The following is a 25,119-nucleotide window of genomic DNA, read 5'->3' as shown; positions in this document are numbered from 1 at the left end:
AGTGCGAGCCTTTTAGCTAATACACTCCACAAGGGATGCTGCTGCAATCAGCTGTGAAAAAGGAGTATAAAGTCATCATATAATCCATAAAAGGAACCATTTTCTTTTTAGGGCTACCTGAAGATTTTTTCAGCACAGTATTTTGTTCCTTTTATGTATTCACAGACCAGTAAAAAATAGTGTGTGTACATGGACTATGGGGAAAGGATTTTGTTATGTGACAGCGAAGTGCCCAGCAGAGGCCGTTTTACTTCTAAAACCGCATTCCTCATACCTCGTACTAGCTCACGCTTCTGCTCCCCAGGACAGGATGCTTTCCCGGAGCTTCTCACCGCAGCAGAGACTTGAAGCACCTCCTTCGTCCCCCATAACAGCATCGCCCCGGAGCAGCTCTTGCAGGCTTGAATTCAGCACCTAAAATAACCTGAAAGCTTTGCATCAGATGAATGAAATAAAGAAGCTGATCCCTTTTTTCCAAACAGTTCACATTTATTGATAACGATAAAAAAATCTTTTAAAGACTATCTGTATTTTATTACCAAGAATGAGGTATTATGTATACAAAACATTTACAGAATTTGATATGCAGTTCATGAGTACAGACAGGAAAAGTGCAGAAGGACACTGGTAACAGGAAAAAAAGCCAACAGAAGAGTCATTGGCTGAGAGAAGGAAGAAGAGCAATAATATCACAGAAAGACAGACCAGGGTATGGGAAATTAATTAGTCAGACTGCAGTGATCAAGTCATATTGCCACAGCACTTTGCTTAGAGGAGGATTAACTACTGTTTTTCTGGAATTTTGTCTCCCCAGCTCTTTGTGCTGTCATGTGCTTTGAGCTCTAAAAGATCTGTTAAGATCAACAGCAGGAAATACCCAAAGTGACACTTTTGAGCCAGCTCAAGTGAAAAACAAAATACAGATCTTCAGACTTGAAAAGTGACTGCAACTCAAAAAGGTCTACAAAGCCAGACACCTCTAGACAGATGTGGAGTGTTGAATGAAGCAGTTTCTTTACAGTTGTCAGCAAAATCGCCATCTGAGAGAGAGAGAGAGAGAGAGAGAAAGAAAGGGGACCTTCAACCCTTACAGCCTGGTAAATGGAAAGTGGCATTTGCAAAGAGCCATGAGTGTCATGAAGTCAAGCTCACTGTGTCTCCTGCTGCACCAGCTCCCCGGCACCTGGGAATACTGGTTCCTGCATGCCAAGAACCAAACCACCTCTTCCGCAAGCTGGGTTCCTCCTCGGCAAACAGCTCACACCAGCAGTCCCAGAGCCCCAGCGCATGCCCGGATGCTGTGCAGATGCTGGGTGACGAGCTGTGTGACACGAAAGCGGTGGCCTGTCTTGCACAATAACACACTTTGGCAGCCTAAGTAACAGTCTAACCTCCATCTTCAATTTTTAAGTCCAAAAAAAGACAAAATAGATCAGTTTGGTTCAATTTAAGGAGACTGGCCTCTCAGCACCTCTAAATCTATTATTAAAATACTTGTCAGCTGTCTGCCACGTTCCACAGCCAGACTTGGTCTGCAAGAGAGGTGCTCCTAGTTAGAGGTTAGTAACCTGCCTCACAGAAGCTTTGCAGTAGAAAAAAAAAAAAATTTCTACTGAGTTCAGAACCAGCTTTCCTCAGGCAGGGCATCCAGTATCTTAAGTGAGTTCTGCTTTGAAAGTGCAAGACCTCCAAAAGCTTCTCTACCACTTACCACAGTGCTGCCTCCCAAGACTCAATAGAGCCTACTCAGCTTTCTAGCAGGGACTGCAGCCAGCACAGTAGCTCCTTTTTGCCTGGATAAACAGTTTAGCTCTGAGAGGGTGAGAAAAAGATCAGGCAGGGTCTAACTATACAAATCCTGCTGCATTTCAGACAAACTCTGCTCCACTGCCAGGTATGGTCTGTAGTTGTCTGCTGACAGCCCTTTGCTCAGCACTTCAGTCTTTTGTGCCTTTTGCTGTGTGTGGGAAAGAGAGCTCGAAGTGGAAGAGTATCTGAACAGACTTTAACAAAACGAGTTCGAGTAGGATTGCCTGAACAATCCTACTTTTGCTGGGACAAAATCCAAAATGGCAATTCACCACTGGCAGGAGCAGTAGTGAAAATGGTGGAGCAGGCACTGCTTAGAGCATCTTCTACTGCATCACTCAGAGTATAAGAACCCTGTGCTCCCTGCCTACACCGAAGCTTCCGCTGCTCAGAACTAATGCGCTCTATTTCTGACATACACAGGGAAGGATAACAGGCAAGAGGGATTGAAGACTGCACAGGAAGGATGTAAGCCATACCTCTTTCAGAGTGATTTAAGAAGCAAGCTTAAGCTCTGCATAAATTCCTGATAAGAACAGAGTCTCAGTAAAATCAATTCACGTGGAGTGTACTAAGGAAGTGGAGCAAAGCTCCAGCACAGAGCTGGGAACAAATCCTCAGAGCAGTTCTGGATCAGCCCAGCGTGACACAGCGAGGGAGAGCCTGCTCTCTGCCTCTCTCTCCACAGTGCTTCAAGCGCAAATCCAAGGAAAGAATTAATTGCTTTAACCCATCAAGACCCAGAGCTCAAATTCCCCAAAAATGTGCTCATACAAAAGGTATTAGTGTTTACAGCCTGGCCACAGCTCTGTGGGCGTGCTTTGAAAAAAATGGACTCACAAAGTCAAGTATCCAGCAACTGCTTTTCTTTGTCTCGGACATCACTCAGTGGCAACAGGAGAACAGTTTGCAGCACTGGAAGATCACAGGGGATTTCTTAAGATGGCAAGGAATGTCCTGACAGGAGACTTGCAGTTGTTCTCTAATGCACTACGGAGCATTTTTGGTAGGGTTTTTCCTTTTTTGCTTTTTAACATTTACACAGTTAAAAAAATTATTCTTAACTGATGCACTGGTTATTTTTCCTTTCAATGAGAGCCCTTGTGTTCAGAGTTAGGATTTGTGCAAGCACACTTGCAAAAATATTTATGGCTGAGTTAGGAAAAAAGGGTTAAAGTTAAGAGACAAGCTGTTGGATCTAACAACGACCAAAACAACTAAGTTTAAAATTCAAACAGCTACTTTACTATCTATAAAAGGTTTTTGTGGGGTGGGGATTTTTTGCGCAATTGCCAGTTGAATACGCTGTATTGCAGTCAGCTGCCACAGGCGAGGGTCCAGCCATCTCATCCATTTGCTTTTCATCTGTTGTGGCACTACCTGGAAATCATGGAGCTGGAATGGGACTGGCTAGAAGAGGTGGTGGCAGCACTGAGCTGGGAGAATCCACTGTGGCTTGATTCAAGGCTGGTCATAGATCCCCTGCAACATAAAACAAAGTAGTTTTAAGCTTCGGAACATACAAAGATTTTGCTTTCTGCTATGTGTTTATATTGTATTTGTTTGCACGCTGATTAAAAAGCAAGTAACAGTTTTGGTGCAGATACTCAAAAGCTTTTCTGCCTCACCACATAAAATAACGGAGACACTGAACACCTTGCAAAAAAACAGTCGCTGTTCAAAGCGACTGAGAACTAGTTTCAGTCAAGTATATCAAACCGGCAGGCAACTCAACCGACTCAACTCCATTTTGAGTTACGCCCATTTCTACACGACGACCTGCCAGGCCCAACAATTCACACAACGCTTTCAAAGCGGAGCAAAGCAACCAATGATGATTACAGTGAGGTAACTAATTAATACCTTGTACACATTAGTTGCCCCCAGTGCCGTACAGGTTGAATTTTTTGGTTCAGGTTTTCTTTTTTTGGCCTAAGAAAACACAAGTCCTTACAATTTACTTGTATTTAAGCAAACTTTGACTCTGGCTCAATTGTCTAAGTATCAGAGAGGTCTGACATTGGCTGACCTTCATGAACCTTGGCCAGACATACCTGAAATCTTCAGATCCTATTACTTCTGTATAGTACATCACTTTACATTTGTGAGAGGAGACCTGTAGAGATGCTAGTACATCATCCACACGAGGCAGGTTGGTTGTAGCACAGGCAGGCATGCTATGAAATTTCCACTGGAGAATATAAAAGCCAGGCCACCTGGTCACATGCGATCCCTGGAAGCAGCCGCAGCAAAAATTTAAAATTAACGTCATTAACACAATGATTTGTAAGCTTGAAATTTCTTTTCCAAGCTTAGAAAAACTACCTACATGCCCAAAATTTTTCCCCCAATGTCAGTATTTCAGCTCCTCAGCCTGACAGTGCTGGTGAACTCTCCCCACACAGCATGCTTATAAAAGTTATGACAGAATGCCAGCGGTTCCTCCTGCTTTTTGACAGTGTCAAGTGGTTAGGATTTAAATACAATGAAAGGACTAAGTTCTGGTTTAAAACAATATCAATTTTTTACATTTAGTTTCATTGATGCCTGTCTTTTGAGACTGAAAAGAACAGTCAAGGCTACTGCCTCACAGACAGAGAAAGTACAGTTCAAGAGGTCACTGCCCATCTTTCCAGTTTAACACTTCCAATTAGATGACTTAAGGGGCTCCTTTTTCAAAGGCTGTTCAAGTCAAAAGGAATAGCAATGGCAGAGTGTGATTGTAAAAATGCCGCATGTAATATCAAACTTGGCAATTAAAGGATAGGTTGCAATTGCCGTAAAAAAAACCCAAACAACACTTCAGGAAAATTGGCCATAGGGAGCTCCTTAAAGTGCCTGTTAGAGGGACAAAACACAGAAACTCAGTCTTGATTTCCAGGGTTCTCATTACTGAGGTAAAACACTGATATTCTTCAAACAGAGACTGTTTGCTTCAGAAAATAATGGTCAAAATTACAGGACAGGAGAAAGCACCTTTTACTATTTTCTGGATGTGCACTACGTTCCAGGTGGCTTCCCTATATCCCTTGCTGCTCAATCTCAATCACTATTAGCCTGATGCAGCCTCCCCTCCCAGCAGATCCCATGTAACCCTCCAGCATGCAGCTAGGAACATACGTTGAAATGCCGGCCAAAAGCAAGCAGACAGTCTGGAGCTGAATCACCACTCAGTCATCAATAATGATTATGAATTAGAACATGTAGTTTTGGAGCTAGTTTCCATCTGCTCCCACACAAGGATTCGGCAGTCTTACCTGCACACTCTCCCCTTCTTTGCAGATAAGAGGAGACTCCACCATACTGTAATCACGCCCCAACTGCCAGACTTTGTCTATCAACTGGACGTTGTTCCCACCAGGAGATGTAATACTGTGAGCTCCCAGAGAGTCCTTTTTAGGAGGCTGTGGGGCTCTCTTGGAATGAAAGATGTTAAAAACAATGTCGCCCTTGCACACGTCAAAATCCCATGTGATCACAGATGAGGCATCCACAATCTGAATGAGAACCTGAGACAGAAAAGTCATATTAGACAATAGCAACTTGCTCAGTAAAGACAGAAAATTTTAGCAGAAAAGATAACAAACTCCAGAGGTTTTGTTGCTGGGCTTCATTTAGACTTTTAAAAAGGCAGTGTAGATACAAATTCTCTCCTGATGGAGTGTCCTTATTTAACATGACTTTCAGGAGCTCTCAAGTAGCTTCTGAGAATATAATTTGTCTTTGCTTAGAAGGACACTGCTTTGAATAGAATGAAAACCAGCAATATTCTCTAAATGACAACAAGATGATACCAGGAATGATCACAAACTCCAGCTGCTAAAGCATCACTATCACCAGAACTATAGAACAAGATGGAAGCATGGCAACTAAATAATCAAGTTCTAAATCATATTCAGTTCAAGAGACAGAGTCCAGAGCAGAGGGTTGAGATGAAAGAAAAGAAGGGCAGTCTGCAACCCTACCTCATGCGGAGCTCCTTTGAAGACGCTTGCAGACTGGTAGATTGTTTCAGTCCAAAGCTTTATGTCTTCATTTTCCAACTCTTCTGCTGTCCGGTAGAGGGACTTGGGGACCAGCCCACCCTCTGGTACTTCACACTAAAAGCATAAACAGCCATTAAAAAGTATCCTCTGTACATCCACACCCCGTCATGCTCTCTGCCTGCTAGCTTCAGAAACAAAACCCCACATTTAGCAAGTACTCAGAAGAATGACGTATGAACAGAGTTTGAAAGTAATTTTATAGCTTGTACATCATACATATATAAATTTGTTTAGGTTTAGGTGAGCTTGCAGAACTTGACACTAAAGTAACAGATCTTTACACAGATCACAACAGCCACTGCCACAGAAAATGACTGTGCAAATGCTATAATTATCGCTCATGCTGCCCTGTACTGAAGAAAGATGTGAACCACTTAAGAATCCTGAGGAAAGCGGCAATAGTGACTCAGTCTAAAAAAATACAGCCTAGAGAGACCTAAAGAACCCAGGTAGCAAAATTTAAGGACGAAGGATGGTGGGGAGATGCAGTTAAATTTCCAAACAGGGAAAAGGATGTTGCAGTCAGGAAGGCAACAGCTTTCAAGTTACAACTGTCTTGACAGCTCAGTACTGGAACCGATTACACAACTTCCCTAAGCAATCACCTTTTTTTAAGAAGTCTCTAGTAATGAAGTTAGACAACTATTTGATCACGAATACGTCCCATAGAAGCGTCTGGGGCAGAAGAAGTGTTTGATAACTGAATTACAACAGAGAATTGAAAGAATCTTTGAGAAATCATTTTTGTTCAAATATCCAGAAGTAAAGATGAAGAGAAAGAGACTATTACTGTCTGTGACCAGCAGGAAGTATTTAGCAATTTGCTTTCTGGTAACATCGACTTTTGCTTACTTAAGCAGTGGATTTTGCCAGCTGCTCAAGCTCCAAATTACATAGCACAAAGTCTCTCCGCTAAAAGCTACTGCTGCAGCAAAAAGCAGCCCACTGAAGATAAACACATGCTCTACTCCAACACATCTAACAGTACTTCATTATAATTTGAGACTATATTTGAACAGACCTAGATTAATTTTCAAGAACGGTACAGAAATTAATCTAGGAAGTGTACAGGGGCTTAAAAAAGCAACCCTGAAATTGTATTTTAATACAGCTGAGTTCAGAAAAAAAAAATCATCCAAGTTTTACTGTGATGGAGGCTGCAGAAATGCCTGAGTTACACTTCTACATCTCAGTCACAGCAGTGAGCCTGTGTTGTCAAAAACATTACAGAAAAAACAAACCTTATAGTATCGAGATGTTAAAATGACAGATTCAATTAACACCCATAGTCTAGGCAGAAAGCAGCTATTAAGGCATAGGACAAGGGACTGAGAAATTACAGTATCTTCCATTAAAAATATTTTTTTTTTGTTTGCTGTGGTCAACTCGCATATTGTGCTAGGAGACCTGGCTGTTTGTTAAGCCCTCCTAGCAGATGTGTCACATATTTCCTTGGGCTTTCTGTGGTATCAGTTAGTTTTTAGGTGACACAGACTTCTGATTAGCTGATGGCGACAGCTCTTGCTCAGTGCTACCATGTCTGCTTGAATTTGACAGGTAACAGAGACTATGGCTTTTAACCCTGCCTGGCTACGTTGATAAGTTATTTGATATTCATTGTCAAGAAGTATTGCACTTCCCTTTTAACAGTGGATCCGAGAGAATACACTAAGCCTGGAATCCTACATCATAGACCCCTCCCCTCCAAACTACACTAGGAATCATTCTGTGCTTCTAGGCTTCTTTGTTTAGAGGAGCAGGGGAATAAAAACCCCACAAATAATTGCTATATGCACTAGTTTATATTCATACCATGCACTCTCCACCAAGAAAATCAGGGATAATTTCTTTGTCGATGTAATCCAGCAGTCCCCCAGGACCCTGGTAGTCATTTCCAGCATAAATAAGGAATTTCTTTCTAGTGTTGTCATCAATGAACGGACTAACCTACAAACAAAGAAAAACAGAATACATCGATTTTGAAGGAATCAGTCTGATTGCATTAAGTGTTACCATCCTTGTTATGCAAAGTTGATACTAAAAAGAAGCTAAATTAACCAACTACGTAGGCAAGTTCTTAGGTAGTGTTTCTAAATCCATTCCAGGAATCCTATAAAAGAGATGTTTCCAAACGGTAACATTTCCTGCATATAAAGCCTGATTTCTGAAGTGCTTTTACAAACTACGACTGTGCAGCAGTCTACTGAGAGAGCTGAGGAATGCCTTGAATTACAAACATACCAGTGTCCAAAGAACTGGGAATACTCGAGGAGCTCTTAGGATTAGAAGACGACCCAAAGTCTCAGGGTAATTAGCTTCAACCACTTCAATGATTCTTAGCAATGCTTTGACACCAGGTCTCCATAAATGCCGCATGTTCAAGCCTTCGAGATCTACTAGACAGGTCCAAGAGCTGAATTTGAGAAAGACAAAAAGAAAAATCTCTATGGCATCAAAATTCTCCTTTCTTATGCAAGTGTCCAATGTACTGAAATGCGTGGACCCCACCACATGTTTCAGTTTCTTCTATTTTACCTCCTGGCTTTGTGCTACCTGTAGACACTGGAGTTTAAGATCCTTATAATGGAAATGTCTTGGAGTGGGCCAAGTATGGTTACAGATTATGTGCAAAGCTCACTTGCCACATCATACATATTCTCCCACAGACATCGCAGACTCCAGGTGAAGGTTAATATGGAGCCAAAAAAGATCCTGTCAACAGCTAGCCCAAACGTTAAGCCGTTGCTTCTACTGGGAAGTCAGTGAAGCAGCCACACTGCTATGAAGCAATTTAACATTCATGGTGTAGATTTCCTACTAACACAGTACAGTAACAGTGCCTTTACACATCAAAGCTAATTCTGTTGTCAGATCTCAGGGAAGGAAGCTTTTTCTGTAGCAAGAGGTATGTTCTTAACTCTGAATACTGAGCTTCAGCATATGCTTTAGTTACTCTCCAAGTTCGGGTCTCGCCCTGGGCATGAATTCAAGATTTACAGCTGTGCTACACCAGCTAGCATCCACAAAATTATGCTTCTGTGAAACAGTAAACGCTTCTTTGTTTCACTTTAAATGTTTAATATGTATCCCTTTAGGATTACGTCTACAATCAAGATCCAGTAAGCAGCACATAGTTACACACATGAAATCCATCTCTTGGATTTGACCTCCCACTGAGAGCTGGGACAGCAAGTTCTTTACCAGGGAAAGATAAACAGACATACCATGCATCCCTGAACCTTTTCAGATTAGGGGAAGGAGTCAGAAATTCTGAAGAGAGTCCAAGAAACACTGTTTCCCTTCAGGGACAGTCCTGCATTCAAGTCACATTCTCAAATCCATTTTACAGTTAAAACTTTCTTTAAGTGACCCATACAATGACTTCAGGATGGGATAGCAAGCAGCTTTTGGTTGAACTTCACGTGAAGTCATGCCAGTACTTGGACAATTACGAGGTTTCACAGGAGCCTCGTGACCTTACCTTGGATGACGAGTTGAGTAACTGCATATAATAAATGGAGAACGCAAACAAGAACTGAGTGTAATGAGCCTTGGTATGGACTATGGATGAACAAGTGACATGAAAACAATACCTGACACTACTGCAAAGGTCATCCATGATATTATCATGGCCTGCATTTTTCGGCAGCCTGTACCAACACCTGTCTATAAAATCCCCCAGAAACAGAGATGGGAGTTAGGCTGCATTGTTCTACGGATCCAATGGTAGAAGAGACGCATAACACCCCCCCACGTAGAACGATTCTGAGCATGACACTGAGACACCTGGAGCAGGTGTTGTGTTTCCCTCAGGCTTGACCATGCAGATTCGCTTTAGCAGTAATTGGGGAGGCTCTCGGTTAACTGTAACCGTGCTCGTACCTGCATGTCAAACACACAGCCTACCCTATGTTTGTTCCATTTAATAAACTTTGCTCAGCAGCATCACATTGTCCCATGCACGCCGTGAAACCAAGTAATTCCCAAAAGAGCAGATCCACTTGTTTTATTTTACCTTATTGGCCTGCCAAATACTTTTGTATTCTCCTCACATCGCCTCAGTCCTTCTTCGTTTATTGAAAGAACCTGTTCAAGAAAACATGCTGTTTAGAGAAGACAGTCTTAAACTCCATAGATGGAATAAAAGAAAAAAATTATATCCAAAGACTAATTAAAACTACAAGCTCAAACCAGAATAAACTTTTTTTTCCAAAGAATGAACTAGAAATCACGACATTTACACCATTGGCTGATCTTGTCAAAAAATAAACATGCCTTTCCATAAAAGCAGTAAAATGTAAACAAGAACCTCCAGAAAACTGAGACCCAGGAGCGATACAGACAAGAAGTCTCCCTACGCTTCTGCCCCTTTAAGCATCGATTTCCTGTTTACTCAGAAATTAAAGCCCCTTTTTAAGTCAAAGAAAGTAACCTTGAAACAGAACTAGGGCAAACAAACAAAATTTAGTCTGTGGCTGGAAATGCCAGTGGAAGAAAAAAAAAAGTAAAAACCAGCCCCTGCTTCTACTGGTTACTATGGCCGCGACTGTCATTACTAGGATACAAAAAAAAAAAAATAATACTGCAAACCTGTAATTCTGCCAGCTTTCTGCTTGGAAACTGAGCAGATCCACAATAACAGAGTCTGAGTGATGCCTTTACAGAAGCCAAAATTACAGGCAAGTACTATTTCTTTAAAAATACATTATTCTTATCCTTGGAATACAGGCTTGACAAAATCTAATCATGGCATTTTCTCTTCTGTACAAATGCAGAGACTTGAAGCACTGCACAAACTGCAAAAGAATCTGTAAAAATGCTAACCAATAACTACAGGAGCTGCCAAGAGCTACGCCTTTCTGCCATCAGTTTGCAGTTGGAAAGAATGCAGAAGATCAGCTACTAGGAGCTTTCAGATATATTCAAACCAAAAACAGACGGCCAGAGAGTACATCAAAATATCCAGAGTGATGAACGTTCTGGCAGAGGAGGAAATTTCTAAATGAAAATATCACATTGTTAGTAACTCGCTGGCTCCAAAAATACTTACGTATCGAAGTAAGGCCTCTTCCCCAAGAGCTCGCACTAAACCTTTGGTATCCATCTGTCCCAATCTCAGCACATACAGCGGGCGACCATCTGAATAAGAAGAACAAATATATCAATGTAACACTTATTTTTACAGCAAAAGGCTATTTGAGCGAGCTAGTTTTATGCTAAAAATCCAAACAGAAACATGCCACAGTCAGTTCAAACTTTGTTGTACAGCTGGAAGAGGAAGAACCTGGAGCAGACAGCAATATAAACTTTACCCTGCCCAGCTATACCAAAAGATTGCCTGTAAATGAACTGCAAAAGTTTAATGCAGACATCTTGATGCAAAAATGGCTCCCCTGTCTGCAAGGAAAGTTCAAAGGTCTTCAACAAGTACATTGGTACACACAGGATCTTGGTATACACGATTAGATATACAGGACTATAATTAGCTTCCAGGACAGCTAAGATACAGGAAAAGCTTTAGCCCATTAGTGTAACTAAAGAGTTTCAATGAAGGCTGTAAGCCTTCTATCACGCACAACGCAATACTGCTTACAGCAACGTTTTTGGAAAAGTAGATACCCTGAGTTCTGGGAATTAATGAAACACAGTGTTAACCCAGAGAATTGCTTTCTGCAGTATTTGCTGAAGTCACACCTTTCAGCTATGTCATTACACATTATGCGGAACTGGCACACAGCCTCACTTATGCAGGTTAAGCCTGGTGAGAACTGACTCTGTTCCAGAAATCAGCTTCAGATGGACCCTCTGCATGCAAAGCCTCGCCTTTTCACAGTCATCTTGCTGCATACTGGAGCATCTCGATACTGTCTAGGATACAAGAGCATTGAGCTTAACAACTGCATTGGCTGAATTTGAGAATCAAAGCTTGCATTTCTGGCTCTTCGTAATACGAGCTAGTTGTCTGAAACAGCTTCCATCCTGCTCCCAAAGCTGTGATGCATTTTTTAAGCTTTGCTCCATCTATTCTAGTACACAAGCTAAATAACCACCCAACTTATAAAACTGAATATGCTAGGACACAAAATAAAAAAAATGAGCTTTCTACATAAAAATCTCCCTGAAGTCCTGTTGTCTGTTTAGCTTCACTTCCCTCCAACAACTGCAAAGAGAGGTATCAAATTATTACTAAGTCCTTTGGGACACAAGGAAAGAAACTGTCAAGATAAAGTATTAAAAAAAAAAAAAAAAAGGGAAAAAAACAACCAAAACTGCAGACTCAAGGCAAGTTATTTATTTGGCAAAGACACTACCCCCATGAAAGATCACAGCCTTTTGTATTTTATCAGGTGGTCCAAAAGAAAATATTCTTGTAACATCAGCACACACTAATCTTGGAATGTACCGTTTAGCTTTTGAAACACTAAACAAAAAGTGCTATTCAGCTTCATAGCAGGTCTCCCTCCCTCACAGATGCACTTTGCATCCAAAATCAAACTAACAACTCACTAACTCTGGTCCACCCAAATGACACATGAAGGAAAGTCTCAGCTGACAGTGCTGCATTTTCACTGTACATTTTATATTCCATTAGAGCTTTGTGATTTAAAAAACCATTTGACTGAAGCACTCCTGTCAAAATAAAAGCCACTCAGATGTATAGAAAACTGTGCTAACTGCAAGCCAAAATAGTAACTTTTATTCTTTTGCACTAATAGCTCATTCCGGACAACATGCTTTATAATTGCTGCTGCTTTTGCTTTAGCACTAAAAGCTATACAGAATTTAGCTAGCTTAAGTTTGGCACATTTAGTGCACGTAGGAGGAAAGGAGCAATACTAGAGAAGAGGGTTTAAAAAAAGAACCTACCACTGTAAGATTTTAAATTACATAGAATTGCTCAGTTTTGAAATTCTGTTTCCATTATTGACAAACCCATGCTTTACTTGTGGGTGTGCTGCAAAAGAACTGGAACTGGAGAGGAAGGGAGGGGAGCATGAAGTTCACCACAAGACTGAAAAACTTCTCAGAAAAACATCAAACAACCCTTTTCATTTTTTTTTTCATGCATTCTGTACCTTTCTACTCACTGGCAGGACCCAATTAGATGCTATTGACAGAGGAAGTCTTTGCAAACTACAGACAAGGAACTGACAGAAAGGGAGAACTTATTCACAGTTTTTTTCCCTACAATCTTTACAAGCATATTCTCATTTTCCATTTTCTCAGTTTGAGGTCTGTCAAACCCTAAGCAGTAGGGGAGAGCCATTCAAGCTTCAGCTTTACAGTGATTAAACTTCTGCTGTGCCCTCCCTGTCTCCTGGCCACTACTGCTGACAGCATCTTGTCCTGTTTCATATGCTTTTTGTTAACAGGAGAAGCCAGCAGAAACAATGGCGCCTAGTGGGGGAAACGACTAAATGAGAAAACAGATAGCTCACAGTAAGAGATCATTTCCTTATCTAAAGAGCCCAGCTTCCCTCAAGCAACAAATTCCAAAACATTTCATTTCTGTGTATGTATTAGCAATAAGACGAGCGCATGATAAAGCGAGCAGAGGGATAGGGGGAGCATGTCAGGCACAATCACCGATGCTTTAAAGATCTGGCCGTGGCTCATCATCCAAAGGGAATTTAGCCAAAGCTTCTTCCCTTCTTAAATAAACCTGCTCTATTTGATGTTTTTCCAACATCACACTTCTCATCATTAAGCTGATTGTAATGCCAAATAAGTATTTATTTATGCCATCAACAGACATACAACATCAGAAACACGTTGATTAGGAAGATACTCTTATTTACAAACATCTTTTAATCACTGAAAGAGAATACTCAGCATTTGCATAACAACCTTCTAAACATTTCAGAGCACTAGAGAAGTGCAATTAATAACTTTAAGCTACTAGCAAAGCAGAGCTCTTTAGAGAATTAAATATGTCAGTATTAGTCAGAAAGATTAGGACCTAGGAGTATGCCTCCACCAACTAAGGAGCTGGCAATATCAATTTAAATGCATTTAGTACATAGCAACTAAGAAGGTCTAACCATCTTTCCAGTCACCTCTAGTTAACAGAGGGACAACTATCACCTTTAATTCAGAACATAAAAGCTGTTCAATATCCACCCTATAGAGCATACCTTTGTCATGGTGATGCCAGCCTCCTGCATAGTAATCTTGGAGCACTTGAGGAGGGTTCCAGGTGTCTAGAATGTAGTCTACCTGGTGTTGCTTACGCCACGTCAGTGACTGGCAAAGGATCTCTCTTGCTTTATCAATGTTGAAGTCCCGGGCACGCAGGAATCTTAGAATGTGCTCATCCTTTGGGATCTGTAAAAAACACAACACCAAACCAAACCTAATTTTGTATTCAAGATTTGAAACAAGAACAAAACCACAAACAACAGAAGCTGAAAAACATGCAGCCCTGCACCAATGCAAAAGGATGGTATGTAACACTGGAATTTACTCAAGCAAATCAAGTCTTTGTTTGCAACAAAAACATGATCCCTGTCAGGTACTGCAGCTACCTTTATATAAGGGATATAAAAAATTTCATGAACCCTACTGTAATCACTTTCACCTGTATGACCATACTGAGTCGTTCCAATTTAAAGGAACCGAGGGACAAAACACGGACTGTATTTCATTGCTAAGTAAAAGGAAGCTGAGACATACATGCAAATCACAGGCCACTGGAAAACCCCGGACTCACTATCAGTGATTTAACTGGCCGCATTGCTTCCCTTTCAGTACTGCATGTAGGGATATAGATTTGAGAATGTGATGTTTGGCCACCAAAACAAACAAGGCAGAGTTACAAAACTGATGTTATTCCCCTGTGCTGGTTTATTGACATTCTGAGAGGCAGTCACACTAACCATTTAAGCACCTCAGTTGGCAAAGTCAGCTGGACAGTCACAATGAACTTCTGTGGCCATTGTATAGACTTAATTTAGGGTTTGATCATGGAGAGCCACTTAACAGGAACAGTTAGCCACAGTTGGCGTGGCACGATCTTTCATCAGGTCCACCTTGCATAGCACACATTCTGAGAAAGAGCCACAAGAGACCACCAGGAACTTACTTTGCCCTTGTGTGTCTCCTGGAGCCACTGTCTGAGTCGAATGAGGCAGCTTTCCTGCATTGGCGTCAAGTCACCCAGGTATCGCTTGATGTAGTCTGCATCTAGCTTGTCTAAAAGGAGATGTACATGTGATTAGAGTGGTCCTGAACTGACCTAGTCAAAGTAGCAAATGATCTTCTATGCTGATATCTGAGGCAGACAAGTGGCTGCTCTGCGTTCTGTGTAGTCAGAATTGAATAAAGTTTCTCGAATTAATGAAAAGATGAGCAAGGCAACGTACACAGTCATCTTAATTGTACACCAGGAACAGTAATTCTCCTTCTGCAACTAAGAAAGGAATAAACCCAGACATTTATAAAAGCATTTCTCCAGTATATTGAGATTTGTCAATCCACAGCTTCTGGAAATACGTAGAGAAGCTTTGATCTAAATTTCCCAGTGCAAGAATTTTCCCAAATTCCCTTATTAACAAGGGAAGGAAGATATAACAGAAGACTGTGCACAGGAAAGCTTCAGTCCTTTCCTCCCCATTATTCCTATAGTTACACCCATCCCTGAATTTCAAGACAAGAAGTAGGCCATCCCTTTGCAACCTAATGAACAGCAAAGTGAAGAGTTTTTCTACTCATATCTGATCTTTATTTGTTAAAAAAAGCTCAGCTCATAACAGCTATCCAAGCTATCCCACATCTTACTGCTTTGCAAGCCTGCACTTTAACATTGTATGTTACCAAAGAGCCAATGTGAAGATTTTCAGCCACCCATGAGAAGCAACAGAGTGCCGAGAGCCTCTACAGTGTAAAGAATACCGCTAAAACAAGTCAGACCACCATACCATCAGGCGTTCCTGCTGTGGGCTCTGAGGGGCTATTTGAGGTGTTGAGGATCTCCTTATTGTTCAAGCCCTCCTTTGTGGCAGAGTCTGGTATATTAATAGCGGGTGAAACAGGTCGTCTTGGGTGGGATGTGCTGCTCTCCAGTTTACATGCAACAGGAGGAGTCCAACGAGGAACAAAAGTTATTCCTTCTTCCTCCAGCTGCTTCAGGTAGTATTCTATTATCTCTTTTCCCTTCAAAAAGAAATATTTACTTTAGCTAATAAAACCACCCATTTAGAGACAGAAAGGATTGGGCCACTAAGTGGCCAGACCTCTCTAAAGATTCCACTTGAAAATACAGACCTACACACACGCTGCCCCAGGCTAAAGAGTAAACAGCCCAGCTTTTCCAGCACAGCAGCCTGTTACTTAGCAGCAGCTACATTATCTTTTGTAACTTAAGAGCCAGGCACCTCCTTCATGACTGCAGGCTCACCTTTTTAATATTGCTGGTGTACTGCTTCATAGCAATCTTTTCCACTGTGCTTTCGAAACCAAAAAAAGATTTTATATCCAGACTTGCTGACTGTTCAAAACAGGTCCAGTCTTCATTGTCAGGATGAACCTATTAGTTAAAAGGAAGTCATACAGCTCAGTTATCCATTTAGTAATTTTTTCCTCACAATATTTTAAATGACTTGTTTCTTGTTTTACAGGTTCACAGAGTCAAAAACATTCAAGTGGAATTTGCAGACTTTTGCGTCATTTGCAAAACACGGTTAGGAAATGGTAACGCTAAGGAAGAAAAAGCTGAGAGCCCTCCTATAGTCTCATGGCTAGCACAGAGCATTTTTTTCTTAACAAGAAAGGAGAGGGTAGAGAAATCCCACCAGCCAAGATCCAACGGACTAGCACATTTATACAATTAACACTATCTCATTCTAGATATGGGCCACGACTGTAGTGTTATCTGTGGAAGGGGATAAAATGCTCCACAGTGAACTTTCTGCTGCAGAGGGTTGGACTGACAGACCAAAGCCAGCCAGCTCAAGGACAGCAGCAAGTACAGCATAAGCATTTCCAAGCACTGCAGCCTAGACGTGTTTGCAACAGACATACTGCAATAGATCATTCCTTCACTGACCTACGAAGTACCTTAGTATGCTGTAGACTGAAAACTATTTTATTTTGTTCTCCTATGATAATGCTACAGAAAGAAGTGTAAGCTTCTCATTCAGTTGACAGCCAAATAAGCTATCTCAGAGCACTCCTAGCTTTCTTCTTAGCTTGTATCTTACTTTGCTGAAATGATCCTGAAACAGAGATGTTACAACTGAAGGAAAGCTGTTTTCTAAACTCTCTTCAGCTAAAAAGGACTCATCTAAGGCATTTCCAGGCTGGGCTCCGGATTTGTGGTTATACAAACATCATGGAAGGCTGGATTTCTGAGCATGCAATTGTCCTGATGCTTTAAGGTTCCCCTCCCCCTCACAACATACTAAAATTAACTGGGAACAGTATCAACACTTTATAACACAACAACTACAGAAAAAAACCAGCACAACCCTTTTCCCTTCATTTTCTTCTTCTGCACTAAGGAATGGGGGGAACAAAAATAGCTTATACAGCCTAAATAGGTACAAATCATAAAAATAACATTTAAGAATCTTTCTGTCACTTCATAAATTCAGTTATAAAACAGTTTTAATAAGAATGAACTTTTAAAAACAATTTATTCTTGAATTAAAATTCCAGTTTTGTATTTGCCTACTAATTTCTTGATCGAGTAGAGCTAGGGCAAGGAGGAGTGTTCTGTTTTGTACATATTTGTCAAGTGCACTTTTCTGTATAGCATTTGCCCTGCTTAAACAGAGCTTTTGCAGAAAAATTGCAGATGGAAAAGTATTTTTGAACGTGTGTTGGAAATAATTGCAGAAATAGTAATTTAAAACAATAATCAGATAATAGCGTCAAGTGGGTTTGACATCTAGTGACCTTTTAACCACAGTATTGTACATAACAGAAAATGTTATCACCTACACGTAAAAAGAATGCTACAATACAAATAAGTCAGTTACATTTGCTAGCTTTGATTTGACCTTTAACATCAATTGGAAGTTTTACTGCTATACATGTGTGCTGTATGACCCTGTAAGTATTGACTAAGCCATTCAGAAAAAAACATGACCAGAGCATAGCAGTAAGCGTGCCACCAGGCTCCTTTGTATCAGAAAGCATCTGCACTGAAGACCAAGAACAATGGAAAGAATTAGGTTAAAACATAGCTGACTTGATGAACATTTGTCTGAGCTGAGCAGAAGGCAAGTAAGCTACGCTGAACTTTCCTTTAACAGTTCTGTCAGGGTATCATCAACCTCACCAAGTCCCACACTGCTATTACAGACCACATTTGCCTCAACAGAGCTGTCAAACACAGGAAATTATGTTGTATTCTGCTCTCCGAGAAGATGCTCAAGCAAGAGGGTGCCAAACTTGTTTCAGTTCTTCAAGGAAGTGTGTTACATTTAACACTAACAACAATTATCACTCATGGCAGCGTGTTGGTTATTTTTTCTTGCAAGGCAAAAGCCAAGAAGAACCCAACTTCTGTTTATGAGTCCTGAAGTCTAAACACTGACTTAGCTCCATCTGTAGCACCACCAAGAGCCTGTTACTCACCGTGTAACAGCAGTGTTCGTTAATAATGACTCTATTAGAGAAGGTTTCATTGTAGGCTTCTATATGCAAAGTCCTTTCTCGTCTGTTCAAAGAATTCTTCTGGACAAAGTAGACATAATCCACTCCTGCAATCTGTGGAAGATGACAGATTGCGTTAAAATACCATATTCATGTGAAAGGATATCCAAAACTACAAAATAGGGATTGCAAACGTAATCACCTTTTTCAATAGCCGCGGTGCATCTATATCTAGCTTACAGCGCCGTTCAATCACATGGATAGCTTCATCCTCGCTCTTGTATTCGTTTACAGTGTCACTGGCTACAAACATAGGGATCAGAGGACATGTAGGAAACCTTCTTTCGTATGCCTATAGAGATGGAAAGAGAAGAAAACAAACTGTCATCACAATTAATTCCTGAAGGTGCGTGTAGAGTTCCTTCATTGGCATCACCAGCATTTGGAGGCACAATGCCCTTCACACCTTTCATAGAAGGGACTGAGTCCTCCTGGAGTCCACGTTATAGCTGAAAAAAGTCACAGTGCATTCCAAACAATCCATTTATTGTGTTCCTAATCTAGCCAATTCCAGGTAAAACAATTACTCCAGGTAGAAGACACAAAATACCCCATTTCTCCCCTCCAAAAAGGAAATAGTTCATTATGTACAATGACAATCCTCTTGTCAGCAGTAACAGGAAAATAAGACCCTCTAGTTCTAAAATACCACAAGACAAAACAATTACGTGTTGGATTAAAAAAACCCACATGCTAATTATCGGTGTTTCACCAAGCTGTCTAGAGGGTTTTGCATACAGCTCCCAAAGGTCTAATAAAAACATTTCAAAACCTATTTCTTAAGCTAATAGAGCTCTCAAGCTCCCTGTGCAGAGTATTCATAATGATTTCACTGCACAGTTTATCAGCTTCCAGTTTTGTCCAACAACATACAGTAAGTATTTCCAATACAATGAGGCCATTTCATACTTCTGAAAATTTAAACTTTTTGCAGTAACACAGAGCTAGCAATAGCTTTGAGTCCGGTTTAAGAATCCAGTCATGTAAATAAGTTCATGTCAAATACTCGACAGAGGCAGAGAAGATGGTATTAAATCAAACGCACTTGGAAAGGATAGTTAAGAATATGGGATCAATAAAACAGGTAAGAGGAAAATGGGAATTATCCTCATTAGTAAATTTGTTGAATTTTAGTTTTAAAACCACTGTGGCTGGAGAATACAAAATAACTTTATTTTTTTCCTTTTCTTTTGTAGTCACTAGGGTACCTCCACTACTCTTTGGCTTTTTTTCCTCATGGGGTAGCAGTAAAGTAATTAATTCTTTAGCCTTCCTTCCATATTCTGAATTCTTTCATTTTTGCTATTATCAGAACCTAGTTGGCTATGGTGAAAAGGCAGGATTTGCAAGGTATCCCAATGCAGAAGAAAACTTCAGGAACACAAATCTGAGAGCAGAACATGGAACAACTCTTTAAAAGAACTGAAATATGTACTTTGTCCTTTTAGATGATTTTAACTGCTTTGGATATAGCTGGGTTGCAGCACAGGAACAGCACCAACAGGGAGAGGGTGTGGAAGAAAATAAGCAGCAGCTGCAGAAAGTATGCAATGGTGGCACTGGACGAGAAAAGGTCTCTTAATTCTCCCTTTATAAGAATTAAAATACTTAGTTTGAATGCAGTGTTACTATGGTGACCGTAGTGCAATGCACTACAACAGTGTCAGCTTTTTTCCCCTCATGCACATTTTTAAACTATTTTTGCAGCATGATTGTCCTGAGTTCATAAAGCTCCTCTGTAATGCACTAGAAGTAAAACCAGTGAGTGAGTACACATGCTCCTTTTTTCAAACTTTCCATCTGTGCACAGCTGGTTTTGTTTAAATTAAGAATAGAAATAATTTCTGGGTTCAGAGCTGGTGCAAGATAGAAGTGACAGAGCATTAGTGTTGTAACACAATAGCAAGCAACAGGAAAAAAACCCTTTCACAGCTCCAAGAGAAAGGGAGGATGGGTCCTATTAATATCATATAAGAAGTTCCTTATTTCTTTTATGAGGCTCTTGTTGTTCTGGACAGAAGGCTGTGTATTTTACAGTCGTTCAAGAAATCTCTCAGTCCTCTCACTGAATACATCTCAGCATTCTTTCTAAATTAATCCCTGTTTTAACGATATTGACTGTAGTTAAATGTTGTCCTAAGTCAGAAAAAGAAAAGATTTCCAGAATAAGCAGAATTGAGAAGTACTTCTGGTTTTCAGATTGCTTCACTTAATACTTTTATTTTATTTTATTTTGAGGACCTTATGTTACAACAATTATTTTACAGACACGAGAGAAGAGGAAGTAGGTATCCAGCATTTTTCTTACTATTTTCAAAGCACTTTTACTTTTGTATAACAATGAATTTTCCCCATCTGAGAAGCCTCCTCTATGCCAAGCCTTTGCAAGTCTCCTTCATTGCACATATTGATGCATTTCTCATCTTGGTCCTCAAAATGCTTCCCATTTGCCCTGTGAACACTTGCAAATTACAACATTACCTACTCCTAAGTGTTTATTGAAACTGTGAACAAAAAAATGCCCAGGAAGAATTTGTTGTTCTGAACGGGAAGACTGAATTGAATGCGTTCAATTTGGAAGAGAACAAAATAATTATCTGCCAAAAGTTGGCAAGCTCAGTGCTTACAGCAACAAAGTACTTGAAGGTTTCAAAGAGATTAACAGCGACACAGGATTCTTTCTCCCTAAAGAACATGCACACAGAGTATTGAAAGCTGTTCACAGTCTTTTTATTTGGCTCTTAAATTAGGCTGGGTTTATTTCTTTATGTACCATTGCCAGTATGTTCTTGTAATGCATCATTTCTCAGCACAGCCTTGTTTGAAGAAAAAGTGATTATAGTAAGCCATAGCCACATCAAAATATTCGATCTTATTTAAGCATGGCTGTCTCTTCTACATGTGGCAAACCGTTCTCTTTCATGCTGCAGAGTAGGCAGGAAAAAGCTGCTAAAGTCTACAGGACACTGAAAGATCTCGCTTCACCATGGACCAACACGGCACAGGAAGAAAACCTGTAATTTGTGGTACAACACAATAAGAGACACATGAGTCAAAGCAGCAAGTGCATTGCCAAGACTGGAGCTATTAAAAGAATATGAGAAGATTAAAGAAAGATCAAACGCTGCTTTTTCCTTTCTAATAAAAGAATTTAATGGATTTTTCTGCATTATTGGGGTGTTTTGAACCAGAAATTTTGTCTCAAGTCCAGCTTTGCAGAGAGTGACTGAACTGCATTATCCAATATTTCTTTACCAGTCTGATAAAGCACAGTATATTGTAAGATGCCAAACATTTTTCCTGTACGGTAGGTCTCTCTCTACAAGTAAAATCATTAGATAATACACACCTTTCTCTCAGGATTTCAATTTTACTGTAAAGATACAATCACAAAAGCCAATTAGTTCCTGAAAAGCAAAGCAGCTGCAGCAATCCTGATGGACTCAATGCAAGAGTGAAATGCCCTTGCTGTAGGACTAAATGCATCTAAAAAGGATGTTGCAAGGATATTACTTAACGTTACCATTTTCTTCTGTAACATGTGAAAAAATAGGGTGCGTAGAGATTCTGATATGCAACACAAGTACAAAGCGCAGGCGTGCTCACCCTCAAAGCCTCTACAATTGGTGCTGGGCTTGACATGAAAAGTCACAACGTCTCTTTGGCGAAGAGAGACACCCATGTACAGACCTTTCAAAAAAGTCATTTTAAGCCTGCAATTTTGTTGTTCCCTAATAACGTACTTTTACAATTCCCCAGCAGCCTCTGGAACATTTGTGTACTCCAATACATTAGAACCTGGCATTGTGCATCAAGAAAAACACAGTATGGTGAAGCAGCTTGAACTTCAAATTTAATGGACTCATTATATAAACCCTTAACTTTCTTAATGCATGTTAACAGTAAGAACACTGACAAGCATAATTCCAACCAAAATAGCACCGTATTAAAGCTGCTTTTCCAACTGCTTCCCTTAGCAACTCATGTTCAGACTAGAGTCAAAATAACAGGATTTATTTTACTTTTATCTTTTCTAGTATTTCAGCTGTGTTTAAAGACATGAAAGCAATTCAAAAGTGAGACTATTTTAAACCCATTGCAGTCATTTTTCATACCCAGGGGAATTATACTTGCTGCTGCTGTGTTTAGATGTTGGGATTCTAATATCAGCCATAACAGGATCCTTTCAAAATACCACCTTTACAACAGCATTTACATATGACTCCAACCCAATTTTCAGAAGGACCAAAGACATTGATCTGGATTTTTCCTTCTCAGACTACGCCTAGGGCTAATAAAATACCTTGATAATAAGCATGTGCTCAGTCCTCAGTGGAGAAAGTCAGTCATTTATGCAAATAAATTACTCAGCTTCTCTGGCCAGATTAATATATTCCCAGTCTCATGCCTTAAAGGATAGGGATTGTTCATATTTCCATTAGATGACTCGAAACGAATTTCAGTGCTTACAAGAAGAAAAAAGATCTGACAAACCTTGCAAGCAATCTTGCCCTGTGCTGTTATAGTAGCTGAACCCTCCAAATAGAACTTCTAACCTGGTGAAATAAGTAGGAATTTTAGGCACCATTCAGAAAATGAAGCATATTGAGGGTTTTCTTAATAGCACGAAACAAGCCGTGAAGATGTTTTATTTTTAAGATGTTTTCTGTTCAAAATTGCTAGAACAGTAACCTTCTAAGAGCAGCCCACATTCTCCAAGGGCACCTCAAGAGAACACACAAAGAAATTCATCCTGGCAACGGAATCTAGTTCACTGCACTTCGCGTGCACCACATACAAACTTTAATTTCTGCCTGCAATACCTGACCACATTTGGGTACTAATCTGCAAGTGCATACCAACGTTCACCACGCTTTCCTATCCACTTTGAGCATGTGGAATTTCTGAATTATTCCTAAGCACACAAGGAACAAGAAGGGTCACTCCAGCAGGATGCTGCCGTAGCTTGACAGGCTGCATTCCAGCAGCTTGATCAGTCCTGTGTATCAGCATATCCCCTTCCTCCCCCTGCATTACAGCTCTGTACATCAATAGGAAAAACACTGGCTCATGGGAGGCCAACCAAGAGGTTTCAAATTCTTGGCAGCTGCATTTGGAAAGAAACAATTCTGGATTAAACCTGACAAATCAGCAAATACCTTCTTATCCCCCATATACTGCTGTTCATAGCTCTTTATCATTCTCTTTATAATGCATACACATGTTTAAAAATCATTATACTCTACAAATAAGTGTGTATCTCAGTGCCAGTGTATCTCATGGATGTTCGTAATCATCTCAGGGGCGTGTGTATGAAAGAAAGCAGATGGTTAGAGGGGATATACCTCACAAAGCTCTAGAAATAGTTTTTCAGTAAGGTAGCATTCCTAGGCACCAGGAAGGGGCAATGTGAACTGGACTGCAGCTCGGGAAAGAAAAAACATCATTAATATACAGGTTGTCAGCTCTTTGGAAAGGAACATCTCTGTGAAGCCAGTTCTGGAAGGACAAACAGTCCTCCAAAGGGATACCTCCTCTGCTAAAAGCCAGACCCCTGCTGCCAGGCAGCAGCACAGTCAAACTTGGCTTTTTTGCCGTTAACTTCCCCCATCAGTACGGCTCTCCACAGCAGCCCTTCTTCAAAGTAGGCTTAACTGTTTTTTTTCTCCACTGTGTTTTCACTTCATTAAGTGTTCTCATTTACAAAGAGGGAAGTTATTTTCTTACTGCTGGGAAACAAAGGCTTCTTGGTAGTGACTCAGTACTAAGAACTCTCTCTCTCTGGAAAAGACCAAGAAGGCTTTAGTTACACAAGATTACAGATGAGGTTCACAAGGACTACAGGCAACCCACCCAGCATGAAAGAGGCAAGTTCAGACTGAACGGCTGTATATCATCTGAAACACAAAAATTTTCTATATGCACATTTCTGGCCCTTGACAAATAGGAGGTAGTTTAACCAGCCTTATTTTTGACTTGTCTGTAAGTCTTGGCACAGTCTATGCCATCAAGATAGAACTAGTCAGATTTTCAAAGTACTGGGATGATGACCCACTGCACAACTGGTATTTGTAAAAGTGGATAGTAGATGTAAGAGACTTTCCCTACTACTTTTCTTAACAGAGTACTGAACACTATGTCTTATTTTAAAAGGGGGGAAAAAAAAAAAGAATTTAAGCCTTCCATTACAATTTCTATTTTTAAAGAGTGTTTAAAAGGTTCAAATTAGAACACACTAGAACACTCCTCCAAAGCCTTCCCAGCAAGATTCACCAATGGTTAACCTGCTGGCTATCACAGCAAGATCAACAAACAAAATGTTTGCATAACAATTTATCACTGAACTGGATTTAAGCAATGAGAAAGTACATCAGGAAATACCTTGTGGGGAAGCCCTTTGTCTGAATTAAAAATTATAATCCTTCACCTGAATGACAGCTACTTCAAAGGTTTTAAGAAGACAAATTAAGCCAGCAGTGAGCAGCCATTAAAAAGGAAAGCTCTGTGTTCCATCTTGTTTTGCTAAAAAAAGAAACTAAATCCCAATGCCCCACATTTGAAAATAACTTAGTTTTAATACATTAATTTTGGAACAGGAAAAACTCTT

At 40.3% G+C, this 25,119-nt stretch overlaps 1 protein-coding gene across 1 annotated transcript in view; it reads right to left on the bottom strand.

The window, feature by feature from the left end:
* Positions 1-471: 471 nt before the first annotated feature.
* The window catches only part of SEC14L1 (SEC14 like lipid binding 1), a 43,521-nt gene continuing 18,873 nt past the window's right edge, over positions 472-25,119 (bottom strand). The window contains exons 3-16 of the mRNA XM_063352040.1: positions 18,655-18,804; positions 18,435-18,566; positions 16,252-16,380; positions 15,773-16,007; positions 14,938-15,047; positions 13,991-14,180; positions 10,906-10,994; positions 9,871-9,941; positions 8,097-8,268; positions 7,668-7,802; positions 5,775-5,909; positions 5,067-5,318; positions 3,864-4,042; positions 472-3,291 (exon numbers count right to left, since the gene is read on the bottom strand). Coding sequence (XP_063208110.1) covers positions 3,186-3,291; positions 3,864-4,042; positions 5,067-5,318; positions 5,775-5,909; positions 7,668-7,802; positions 8,097-8,268; positions 9,871-9,941; positions 10,906-10,994; positions 13,991-14,180; positions 14,938-15,047; positions 15,773-16,007; positions 16,252-16,380; positions 18,435-18,566; positions 18,655-18,804 — 2,085 coding nt within the window. The 3' untranslated portion in view covers positions 472-3,185. The remainder of the gene's footprint in view (positions 3,292-3,863; positions 4,043-5,066; positions 5,319-5,774; positions 5,910-7,667; positions 7,803-8,096; positions 8,269-9,870; positions 9,942-10,905; positions 10,995-13,990; positions 14,181-14,937; positions 15,048-15,772; positions 16,008-16,251; positions 16,381-18,434; positions 18,567-18,654; positions 18,805-25,119) is intronic.

The sequence above is a fragment of the Chroicocephalus ridibundus genome, chromosome 14 (genome assembly GCF_963924245.1).
Source record: "Chroicocephalus ridibundus chromosome 14, bChrRid1.1, whole genome shotgun sequence".
NCBI lineage: Eukaryota > Metazoa > Chordata > Aves > Charadriiformes > Laridae > Chroicocephalus > Chroicocephalus ridibundus.
This window is presented reverse-complemented; position numbering and strand designations above follow the sequence as displayed.